Source organism: Alligator sinensis, unplaced genomic scaffold (genome assembly GCF_000455745.1).
Source record: "Alligator sinensis unplaced genomic scaffold, ASM45574v1 scaffold919_1, whole genome shotgun sequence".
Taxonomy (NCBI): Eukaryota; Metazoa; Chordata; order Crocodylia; family Alligatoridae; genus Alligator; species Alligator sinensis.
The window spans coordinates 843,907-856,564 of record NW_005842191.1 but is presented as its reverse complement, the minus strand read 5'-3'; the positions used below and the strand labels follow the sequence as shown (position 1 = coordinate 856,564).

The 12,658-nt window shown below is 51.2% G+C and overlaps 1 protein-coding gene across 4 annotated transcripts in view; it reads left to right on the top strand.

The window, feature by feature from the left end:
• Window positions 1–12,658, top strand: part of PLCD3 (phospholipase C delta 3) — a 55,022-nt gene that overhangs the window by 11,717 nt on the left and 30,647 nt on the right. The window contains exon 2 of one of the 4 annotated variants that reach the window (XM_025207305.1): window positions 3,211–3,927. The exons of 1 other annotated variant lie outside the window; for it this stretch is intronic. Coding sequence is in view for 1 of the 3 variants with exons in the window: in XM_006026381.3 (XP_006026443.1) it covers window positions 2,356–2,383 (28 nt within the window). In the remaining 2 variants the exon portion in view is untranslated. Of the gene's footprint in view, window positions 1–2,340; window positions 2,384–3,210; window positions 3,928–8,285; window positions 8,303–12,658 lie in introns of those variants that run through there. 2 more of the 4 variants (XM_006026381.3, XM_025207307.1) reach the window with 2 other exon arrangements.

The following is a 12,658-nucleotide window of genomic DNA, read 5'->3' as shown; positions in this document are numbered from 1 at the left end:
AACCCCAGCAATGGTCTAGTTCAATTTCCTTTTGTGTGTACATCACCTGATGGAACAGGAACAGGAAGGGGCCTGGATTTCAGTTAGAAATAATTCCTTGGCTAGCTGTCCTGAATCAGTTGTGGGATATCCTGAGTCCTGTACAGTGCCCACAGGCCCAGGAGGTCTGGGCAGCAGTGATGCACTAAGGGCAGTGGTGGGGAAAAATATGGCCCTTACCCCAGATCTGGCCTGCCAAGGAATTCTATCCAGCCCACGGCAGATCTTTCAGCCCTGCCCAGCCTAGGTACTGGGGGAGCCCAGACCGTGGTGGGTGTAGCAGGTTCTGTCAGTACTGGGGATGTGGTGGGGCAAGGGCAGCAGTGGCTCAGTCTGCCCAGCTGCTGCTGCCAGTCTGCCCTGCACCCACTGCCAGGGGCACCTGACGGATCATAGAATCATAGGACCAAAAGGGACCTGCAAGATTATCAAGTCTGGTCCCCTGCCATGGGCAGGAATTTATTGGGCAGTGGAAGCTATGGAGCAGGCGGGTGGGTGGGGTCTCCATGGAGACTGGCTCAGGGCCCCCATGGGCAGGGTGTGCTAGGCCTGGAAGATGGGATGGGGGCCATGGGCAGGTGAGGAGCAGTGTCCAGGAGTGGGACAGGTGGGCAGGGCTGGGATGGCAGGGCAGTGACAGCGTGGGGCTGGGGCCCAGGGCAAAGCCGTGTTCTGCTCCCCTCACATCCCTGCTTGCAGAACTGGTGCCCATTGCAGGGAATGCAGGGAGCAAATTGCGGCTCTGCCCTGGGCCCTGGCGCTGTGCTGTCACCACCTCACCATCCCGGCCCCGGCCCCGGCCCCAGCCCCAGCTGCCCGTCCTGCTCCTGGATGGTGTTTCTCACCCACCCGCAGCCCCATCTCAACCACCTGGCTGAGTGACCCTGCCCACCAGAGTCCTGGGTCAGTCTCCATGCAGACCCTGCCTGCCCACTTGCTCACTTGCCTGCTCCATCTGGCACTCCTGGTGGCGGGTGCAGGGTAGACAGGCCAGATAGGATAAAGTGCTCTGCACCCCCTCTGCTACACTAGGCCAGGCTGGGTGAACACTGTGCCCCCTCCTCTCCACCCCACAGCAGCTCACAGAAACTCCTTAAAAAGCCCTCCAGCCCAAATAATTGTCCAACCCTAACTAAGGGGAAGGTTTGTGTCCTTCTCTGCACAGGTACAGTTTGGTCAAATGTTCATCTGTCATCTTCAGCCTTCCCCCAGCCTGTCACAGGGGCTGCGATTCTTCTATGGCTGCCCTGAGTGAGCCTCAAGAGGTAGATCTTGGGGAACATGCTTCTGTGTCCAATTGTGGGTGTGGGTATGAGACAGAGGGATGTTGCTCTCTTGCCTGAATCACAGAGCAGATATGAGCAGAGGCAGCTTCTCTGCCCTGCACTGAGCAGGAGGGCCGCCCCTCAAGGATCAGAGAACACAGTGATGGGTACAGAACAGATGGCTGTGCTTCGGGAAAGAGGAGGAGGGGGGATGCATAAAGTTCAGTCTTTGTGGCCCATTCAGTCAGAGGGCTTTCTGCAGAGATGACTTGCAAAAGAATCTCCTTGCTGTGATTTTGCAACCTGCCCAAGTGCACCGACCCCAGTGAAGCCCCTCAAGATTTACTCCAGTGTAACTGAGCTCAGACAGTGTGACTGCAATTTAAATGATCCAAATCCTGCTTGGAGCTGTGCAGCCCTAAGATAGTTAAGGGCTGGTGTGGGTGAGTGCAGATGGCTGTTGGGGCTGTGTGGGGCTGAGGGGTTTTGCAGTGGCATGGGGCCAGGGCTGGGGTTGGGTTCTCCTAATAAGCGGACAGAGCTGTGTGAAGCTGACCAGAAGGCATCAGGCACTGCTGGGTGATGCTGGCTGTCAGTTTAATCCATGTGTTTCTGATGTGCAGTCACCATCATGTCTCAGCTCCCTGCTTGCTCTGTTGGAGGAGGGTGTTCGGAGGTCCAAGCTGCTGACTTTGCTGTTCCTGGATTCACGGTCCCATTGGCTATGCCTGCCTGCAGAGGAGCTAATCAAAGCCAAACTCTGCAGGCAGGGCAGCCAGGAGGCAGTGTGTATGCTCCCAGCTGCCAACACTGCAGAATCCCAGCTGCAGCCTGCCCTGCCCAGTGGGGGCGAGCTCTCCTTTGCTCAGTGCCCCCCATCGCTGCTTGCTGTGTGGGCCAGACTCACTGGGAAGCAGCAGAAAGATATTCAGAGGCACTGTGAAACAGGATTCAGTCTGAGAACCTGTCTCTGGGATCTCCCTTCTGCCCAACTCCATTTCCTGTGGAGCTAACAAGGTTATAGTTATACAGCTCAGCATCTTTTTGCCAGATGGCCTGTGCAACTGCTCTCGGGCAAGGTGAGTGCCTGATTAGCTGGTCTGGGACAGCTCCTCGCTGGGTTGCTGCCTGGAGTGGGGTGCATGGGGGGAGTGGGGGGTGTCTTTGTTTATCCTTTGAGCAGACAAGGATATAATTTGGACTGATATTGTGGCAGGAAGTGCCCACCCCTCTGATATAATTTGGACTGATATTGTGGCAGGAAGGGCCCACCCCACCACCTTTATGCTTCAGTTGCATGATATTACACTTGAGGCCATCAGCTGGCTGCAAAATTTGGACATAAAATTGTGAATATGTTTTCCCTTGCTCTGTGATCATTTTATCATCATATGCTAAAAAAAAATACATGATGAAAGGGGTAGGGCTTTTGCTGTGGTGGATAGGGTAATGCTAGTTTTGATCTGTTTTATAAGATAAGTAGGATCAGGCTTGGGTAATAACTGAGTGAGAGACCTTGTTAAGTTGTGGAGGAGGTGAATAGGCGGGTGGCCTTCTGACTGTCTCTGTGATCCAAGTTAGTGCTGTTTTTCTGATGGAACCTATAGCAGAGGTTTTTGCCTATGGGTCATCATGACCAAAGATACTATAAAGCTTTGTGACCCAGTAGTTTCTATAGGCAGAAGGGCAGGGCATATAGCCCTGGATCTCTCACGCTTCATTTTACTAACTTCTGTGTGTCCAAGTTGGCAGCAAGACTCATCTATTTTCACTCCTTTTCTCTCCAAATGGTTTTGCTGTACTTGTGTCTCTGAAGCTTCATGTCTGGACTTGATCCCAGGCTGGGCACTGCCTGCCTAAACTCCTCTTACAGACTCTGCTAGATGCTGTTTCTTTCTTTCCTCAGACTGCTGCAGTGTTATGATTTGCTGTTGAACACCTACTGCTTTTCCCCCCAGAGCTGGCTGCACTTGAGTACTGGGTGAAGTGAGCTGCACTTCGGGATAAGTTCTCTGGTACCTACACAGGACATATCCAGACCCGAGAACCAGGCTTTCTGTGGTGTCTCATCCAAAGTGGCTGTGCCTACATCTCAGGAGATGCCCTTGAAGTCATCAGTGCAAGGGTCCTACGATCATAGAAAAGTAGGGCTCGAAGGGCCCTCAGAAGATCGCTTAGTCCAGCCCCACGCTCAAGACAGGATTGTCCCTGATTAAACCATCCCAGTAAAGTGTTTGTCTAACTTGGTCTTAAAACTTTTAAGGGTGGAGATTCCACAACTTCTCTGTATAGTCTGTACCAATGTTTAACTATCCTTACAGTTAGGAAGTTCTTCCTAATATCCAATCTAAATTTCCTTTGTCACAATTTAAGAGCTTTGCTCCTTGTCCTGTCCCCTGTGGCCACAGAGAACAGTCTGTCTCCATCTTCTTTATAATTCCCCTAATTGTTATTGAATCTCCCTCAGTTTTCTTTTCTCTAGACTAAAAAAATCCTAGTTCTTTCAGCTTTTTTCATAAGTCATGTTGCCCTCTAATCATTTTGTTGCTCTCTGCTAGACTCTTTGTAGTTTCTCCGCATCTTTCTTGAAATGTGGGGCCCCAAACTGGACACAGTACTCCAGGTGAGACCTCGCCAGTGCTGAATAAAGTGAAAGAATCACTTCCCTTGATTTGCAAACAATGCTCCTATTAATACAGCCCAGTATGCTATTGGCTTTATTTGCAACAAGACCACGCTGTTAGCTCATGTTCATCCTAGATAATCATTCCTGAGTCTGTATTTGTATGTGTGATTATTTCTTCTAAAGTGCAGGACTTTGAATGTGTCCTTGTTGAATTCCATCGGACTGATTTGGGACCATTTCTCCAGTTTATCAAGTTAATTCTCAATCCTAACCCTACTCTCCAGAGTGTCTGCAACTTCACCCAACTTGGTTTCATCTTCTGGTTTGTTAATTGTTCACCCAGTCCCTTCCTCCAAATCATAAGGAAGGCATTAAACAATACCAGAGGAGGAAAAGCCCCTGGGGAACCCCACATGACACTTCCTCCCAATTAGACACTGAGCCATTTATGACTATTCATTGAGCATATGATCTGACGAGTTACGTATCCACCTTACAGTTACTTTCATTTGGTCTGTATTTCCTCAGTGTACTAATGAGAATGTTGTGGGAGGCAATTTCAAAAGCCTTGCTAAAATGGAGGTATATCATATCCATTGCTCTCCCCATCTACAGAGCCTGTCACCTTATCATAGGTTGGAAATGAGGAAATCAGGTTGGTCAGGCATAACTTGCTCTTGCTAAATCCATGCTGGCTGTTCCTGATCACCTTGTTCTCCTCCAGGTGCTTAGAAATAGATCTTTGATGACTTGCTCCATAATCTTTCCAGGTGTTGAGGCCAAGCTGACTGGTCTGTAATTTCTCAGATCCTTCATCTTCCCCTTCTTAAAGTTAAGCATTATGTTTGCCCTTTTCCAGTCATCTGGGACCTTACCTGACCTCCATGAGTTATCGAAGAAGCTAGCCAATGGTTCTGAAATTATCTCAGTCTATTCTAGTACTCTAGGGTGCATCCCATCCAGCCACGCAAATGTGAAAACCCCTAGCTTCTCTAAATAATCCATAACCCATTCTTTCATTTCTCTAGGCTGCTTATCTCTTCCTTTATCCTTGCTTTCATCTGCCACTGACATGTGGCTGCTTGCAAACTGGAATCCCCTGATACTCAGTAACCCATTAGACCAAGGGCTGGCAGGTGGCTTAGGCCAAGCACGTGACAGCAACTGGATTATTATGCTCCTGGACCAGTGCTCTGAAAACTAAGATCCACATGCTTGTGTGCCCTGCCAGGGACAGAGGATCTCTCGTGAAGTGCTGGAAGCTTTGAGAGGAGGGCATTTTCCACTGTTTGGAAGACTCTTGACAGTGTTCATAGGATTAGATGCCCCCCCTTACTGCATATATATTAATGACAGAGGCCTGAGCCAGCCCTGCCTTGCACCTGGTGGGAGCCTGGTGGGTTTGGAAGCTCCAGACCAAGGCTATCGAACTGGCGGCCTTCAGGCCAAGCCAGTGAATGGCCTCTGAATACACTGAAGTTGAACAGCCCTATTCCAGGTGATCTCAGGGGCAGGTGTCTGACCAGAATTCAACCCTGTCTTTGGACCAGTATTTGGGAGGGAAGTGGTATTGTGCTGGGTAGCACCTAGTTGGCATCCAACCACTGCTGCTTCTGACAGCTGATCGTACTGTTCAGCTTAGCACAGAGGCAGCTTGCAGAGTGAGTGCTTTGTTTTGGAGCCTGGGCTAGTGCTAACGGCAGTCCCACAGGCACATGTGTGTGTGCCATGTGCCTGTGGCTGGGCCCACGTGTGTGATCAAGTCCATACCTGTATGTGTATGTATCTGTATTGGCCTGGTTGCAGCTCTGTTTAGAAATGGCTGAAGCAGGAGTGCAGAGGTGGGCTTTGTCATGCTGTGTGGGAAACAGCACTTGATTTTGCACACTGAGGAAACTGTGAAGGACACCTAGGACTGGCTGTACCCCTGGTGTACCTCAGGTGGTCTCTCAGGGGCTACCGGAAGGATGAGACCAGCCCAGGACATTACCCAAGGCATGAGCACATGCAGATACACATGTATCATACCGATCATAGGAGTCCAGATGTCAGGAAGGCATTTCTCAGTATTGAATATTGCAGTGTTGCTGAGAAGAAGCAACACCCACCTCCAGGTTTAATCATGTCCCGTCATGACCTGCCCAACCCATTTGGGCCCAAAAGCCAGTGGCTGACTGGCTGTGCCTTGGCATGCTGGAAGGTTTGTTTCTGTGCACACACTTGATCTGGGAGCTCCTGGCAAACGGACCCCTGGGGGCTGTGATGGGTCAGCCATAGATTGATCTTCCTAGCAAGATTCTACCACCATTGGTTTGCCCTTCATGGAAAACATCTTTTGCCACCCCCAGGAGTTCTCCATGTGTGCCTTATACCACCCCCAGATAAAACCCTGCAGATGCTGGGCACTGGGGGCACTCCTGTGCCCTGGGCCTAAGTGGAGGGGAGCTACCTGTCCCAGGATGCAGGACGTAGGCTGCTCCAGGGTGGCACTTTCAGGATGCAGAGGAATATCCCCTCTGTACAACATGAAGTTCCTGAACTGGGAGAGGGAGAGACAGGCTCACGTGTAGACGCATACACACCACACACGCACAACACCCACCCAATCCACCTCCCACACCATGTACAAGCACGCGCGTGCGCGCGCGCACACACACACACACACACACACACCCCTCCCCTTTGGGCTAGCTCAGGTGCATACTGATAACGCTGAGTGTGCCTCTGCGGAGAAGAGTTCCTGCTTCCATTAACCCTTGGTGGGGGGCCTGCCTCTCCAAAAGCCAAGTGCTGAGGCTGCGTGGTTATATATAACAGTAAGCAGGAGCTATATATAGCACCTATTTCATAATGTTTGTATGTACATGCTGGTTGTGTGGACAACCTGATGTGACACAGATGCACCTGACTAGGATAGACTCCTGACAGGATGTAGCCCTGCTAATTATGGCCTAATTACAACATCTGTGGAGGAAATGGTCCCTAATGCCTGAGTTCTAGTGGCTCATTCCCTCTGGTTTTCACCTGCAGCTGGTGCTGCTGGCTCTGAGTCATGGGATGCTTCTTGCATTGCAGCGCATCCAGGGGCTCGGTTTGATGCAGTCCTTTGTGGGGAGGGGCAGATCACTCATTGTTTGGGGAAACAGGATAGTTTCGGTGAGGAGGAGCAGCTTATAGTTTTATAGTTTCTAGGGTCGGAAGGGACCTGAACAGATCATTAAGTCCGACCCCCTGCCCTGGGCAGGAACGAGTGCTGGGATCATAATACCCCAGCCAGCTATCTATCTAACCTCCTCTTGAAGACCCTCCAAGGTAGGGGAGAGCACTACCTCCCTTGGGAGCCCATTCCAGAGCCTGTCACCCATCACTGTAAATTAATGCCTCCTGATATCAAGCCTGAACCTACCCTCAATCAATTTGTAGCCATTATTCCTTGGTGGTGCCCAGGGAAACAGAGCCTCGCCTATTTTCCGCTGGTCCCCCCTGGTGAGTTTGTAAATGGTTGCGAGATCCCCTCTCAGCATTCTTTTGTGGAGGCTGAATAGATTCAGGCCCTTTAGTCTATCTTCGTAGGGCCTGGCCTGCTGACCCCGACCATGCAAGTGGCTCTCCTCTGGACGCTCTCAATGCTAGCCACATCCCTTTTGAAGTGTGGCGCCTGGTACTGGACGCATTACTCCAATTGCAGCCTGACCAATGCCACATAAAGGGGGAGGATCACCGCCCTGGACCTGCTTGTGATGCATCTGTAGATGCACAACAAGGTGCGGTTAGCCTTACTGACCATTTCCTTGCATTGGCGGTTCACGTCCATCCTGGAGTCAACAATGACTTTGAGATCCCTTTCAGTCACTGTGTTGTTGAGAAGGGTGTTCCCCAGCTTATAGGTATGCTGCAGGTTCCTTCTCCCTAGATGCAGCACCTTGCACTTGTCTGCGTTGAATTCCATTCTATTCTCATCTCTGTAACCTGTCTAGATCTAGTTGTATTCTGTCCCCTCCCCTCCTTCTGCCCACTTCTCCCCACATCTTTGTCATCAGTGAATTTGGACAGTGTGCTTTCCACGCCCAGCTCCAAGTTGCTAATAAAGATGTTGAACAGTACAGGCCCCAGGACCAAGCCCTGGGGGACTCCACTGCCCACATCCCTTCAGTTCGAAAACAACCTGTCCACCACCACTCTCTGGGTGCGACCATCAAGCCAATATGCCACCCATCTGACTGTGTAGGCATCAATACTTCAGTCGCCTAGTTTTTTTTATGAGCATGGGGTGAGAAACAGTGTCAAAGGCCCTCTTGAAGTCCAGGTAGACAACATCCACCTCAGCGACCGCATCCAAGGACTTTATGACCTGGTCGTAACAGGAAACAAGGTTAGTCAAGCAGGATCTTCCCACAATGAACCCGTGTTGGTTGTCCCGTAGCATTACCTCCCATGCTGGGTCCCCGCAGATGTGCTCCTTGATAATTTTCTCAAAGGTCTTCCCAAGGACTGAGGTGAGACTAACTGGCCTATAGTTACCCAGGTCCTCCTTTCTCCCCTTCTTGTAAATGGAGACCACATTGGAGCACAGCTGTGCAACACTGGGGCATAGCATCCGGAGAAGATTACAGCTGGCCTGCCTGGAGAGCCTGGATGGGGAGAGCATGTTTCCCTATAAAACTGGCCATGAACACACCTCTTTATAGTGGGCATGGCCTGAGGAGATGCTTCTTTCCTGCACTTGCCAGGCACCTTCCAGATGACCCCTGTCTGGGTCTGTCTGTCCATTAGTGGCTTGTGGGGTTTGGTGCCTCCCTTTTGAGATGCCCAAATGTCTGGTTTTTGCCAAGTGCTCAGTATCTTGGGTACATGCTGGGAGCAGATCTCTTTTGAGGATTTGCTCATGTGTGGGGGTGCTGAGCACTAAATAATGTGGCCCTGGGTTCTTAACAAAGGCTGGCACATCGGGGCAGATGTTCAGGGGTGTTGGGCACCCACAGCTCCAGCTGATTTGAATGGAAGCCCAACCTCACACTCTTGGGTCTGGGTCTAATCATGTGAATATGAGTCTGGGCACAGATGAGGGGGAGAGAAGGGCAGATGCTGGGAGAGCAACCGGCTTCCAAGTTGGGTGTGAGAGTTACTGGGGAAGGGGCAGGGTGTCTGTTCCAGAGGAGGATGTGTTTGTAGCCATCTTGGCAAGACTCTGTGCTGTGACTAAGAGAGGCAGGCAAGGAAACAGGTGGTGCCCCTGGGCAGTTGCAGCTTTTGTTATCTCAGCTGCTTACAAAAGGGAGGTAGAAGTGTCTTAGAAGCAGTCTGTACAGGGGGCCATTTCACTGGGCTCCTCAGATGTGCCTGGTGCACCAGAGCTGGACCCTGCAGCAGTCTGTTTCCCAGCCCCAATCAGGCCTAGGTTGATTTGGGGCCAGAAAGCCACATCCCATCCCCACTTACTACTCCCGAGAACATTAAGCTGTAATTATGCACTCTGCAGCCCCAGCTGAGATCAGGGCCCCATCATGCCCAGCACTCATTGAGACCCAGGCCAGGTTTTGGCAACTGATAGCTCAAATAATCAAGACAAGCTGAGGGGAAACAGATGGCAAGATCTGCCCCAAGTCACACAGCATGTATTCCAGGTGGGAGGGTGGGTCTTTCTTGTTTTTCGCTTTCATGGTAGACATTTTAAGGAAAGAAAGCATGTTCTTCATTGGAAAGGACCATTGTGCAGCACTTGCAAAATGAAAGCCAAGACAGTGGGTTGCTGGTGAGTTCAGGTGCCTCTTCCATTGATGTCATAGTTGAATGCTACACAGTTGTTAGTATGTTCACCTATGCCAGGGCCTGGACAGATGATGACACATTTATACCAGTGTGACTTACATGAGGGTACAAAACCAATGTACATAACACCAGGATCTGGAGCAGACAGATTGGCCATATCCACATGAGTGAGCACATGTGTTTTGTGGTGTCTCAAAGGCTTCTGAGGCACTGCAAAATGCACCCTGTGCATATGATTTGATTCTCCATGCTGCATACTTGCAGCGCAGAGCTAAATTTAGATACCAGGAAATCCTGGTATCAAAAAAAGTGCAAGGAAAATAAGCAGGGCAGTGCACATCACTGACAGTCTACACGGTCAGATGGATTGCAGATTGGCTGAAGGGTCGCACTCAGAGGGTGGTGGTGGATGGATCATATTCGACTTGGGGGGGGAGGTGGGTAGTGGAGTCCCCCAGGGCTCGGTCCTGGGCCCTGCGCTGTTCAATTTCTTCATCAGCGATCTTGATGTTGGGGTGGAGAGCAACCTGTTTAAATTCGCTGATGACACCAAAATTTGGGGGGAGGTGAGCACGCTAGCAGGGAGAGAGAGATTGCAGAAGGATCTGGATAGGTTACAGGGGTGGGCAGACAGGAACAGGATGCGTTTCAATACGGACAAGTGCAGGGTGCTGCACTTGGGTAGTAGGAACCAGCAGCACACTTATACGATGGGGAACTCCCTACTTGAGAGCACGGAGGCGGAAAGGGATCTTGGTGTCATTATTGACTCCAAGATGAACATGGGCCGACAATGCGAGGTCATGGTTGGCAGGGCTAACCGGACCTTGTCGTGCATCCACAGGTGCATCTCGAGTAGAGCCAGGGAGGTGATCCTCCCCCTCTATGCGACGCTGGTCAGGCCGCAGCTGGAGTATTGTGTCCAGTTCTGTGCGCCCCATTTCAGGAGGGATGTGGACAACATGGAGAGGGTCCAGAGGAGGGCCACCCGCATGATCCGGGGACAACAGGGCAGACCCTACAGTGAGAGACTGCGGGACCTGAACCTATTCAGCCTCCACAAGAGAAGGCTGAGGGGGGACCTGGTGACCGTCTATAAACTCACTAGGGGGAACCAGAAGGGTTTGGGGGAGACGCTGTTTCCCCTAGCCCCTGCTGGCATAACAAGGAATAATGGGCACAAGTTGATGGAGAGGAGGTACAGATTGGACATCCGAAAAAACTACTTCACAGTCAGGGCGGCTAGGAGCTGGAACCAACTTCCAAGGGAGGTGGTGCTGGCCCCTACCCTGGGGATCTTTAAGAAGAGGCTGGATACTTACCTGGCTGGACTCATTTGAGTCCCGTTTTTGTTTTTAGGGTGAGTGGTTTTGTTTGTGTTTTTGGGTTGTTCTCCCGCCCTGGCGGGGGGTCGGGCTAGAAGATCTATTAGGTCCCTTCCGACCCTGAAACTATGAAACTATGAAACATGGCAGCAGTGTGCGCTGCCTGAAACCAGAGCCTGGCCAGCCAGAGCCACACTTCAGCTGCTGACCAGGCTCTGTGCACCCAGATCGTTGCTGCTGGAGCCCCAGGAGGCCCCCAGGACTCCAGCCTAGGTGCTGGCCCCAGCCTCCCCTACCCACCCAGAGAATTTTTCCCCGTGCTAACCCCACGTGTAGAGGTGTGCATTGGGGCAAAAAGCAGCAGCACAATTTTTTTCCTTGCCGCATCCTGCTTATGTAGGGGGTCGGACTCAATGATCTATTGAGGTCCCTTCCGACCCTAACATCTATGAATCTATGAACTGCATGCCCCTGCTCGTGGGGATGCAGCCGCTAGTAGCCGTCCTGGATTAACTAAATGCATTAGGTGCTATTACTTGACCTCACCATTAGATGGCACAGAATCAGGTAAGACGGCTACCTCAGGTAACCTGCAGATAGAGGCTATATACCTCAGTGTCATTTATCCCAGTGCAGTTTTACCCTTGATTCTGGTAAAGTGATGCCAGCTTGGGCAGAGTTAAGGTGAGTTGTGCTGGTGTCAAGGTATTGTCTGTCTGGGCCCTCAGAGAAGAGGAGCTACAGCACAAGCCAGATCACATTGCAGCTTTGTACCTAGCCAGAAATGGAAACCTGGAGCCCTGCATCCCATGGCTGGTGGTGCTAGACCTGCAACAGGCTACAAACTAGCAGGGAAACAGGTGGCTGAGCCAGCTATGAGTTAACAGGATCTTCTAAAACAAACTACAATAGCTACGTGTTGTTATTAGGAAAAGAGGCAAAAAAAATGACTGGGCAGAGCTCTTACACTGAGTGTGCCTTCAAAGCACTGCTGGGATCTGTTTTTACAGAACCTGGCCAGCGCAAGAAGTGGGAGCCAATAACAGAGTTATTTTTCAGAGATGAGCCGGAAAAGTAATAGCTCCGAAGGAGCACGGGGTGTGGTTTGCCTGGGCCTGCCAGCAGCTGGGAGGGCTGAGGGGGCTGGCTGGAAGCAAGTGCCTGCACAGTGGGGCTGGTGGTGTATCTTACACTCTGCCGAACCCCATTGTTACCTTTCCACGTCCCTTTGACCCCCTGTAACCTCTGCAGCAGTTTTCTCCTCTCTGCCTGGCTTTGGGCCCTCCCTCCACCCCCCTGCACATTTAATAGTTTATGTCTGTACATGCAGCAGCCAAGAGCATTTTTCTGCATCATCTAAGCTGCTATTTGCAGCAAGAGGAACAGTTTGGAGAAAGGGCCTGGTGACTCACCTCCATTTCCTGCATTACTCAGAGGCTCCCAGTGTGCCTCAAACCCACATGAAGCCCTGGCCCAGGGAGGAGAAGGAAAGACTGATCCGATTGGCCCATGGAAGACAATTCCTTTAGGGATCTTTTTTTCCTGGGCAGCTGCTAACGGGAGAAAGAAAACAATAAGAGGTTTTGTGGCAGAGGCATGACGGAAGCGCGGTAGCTACCAGCACCAATGCCCTG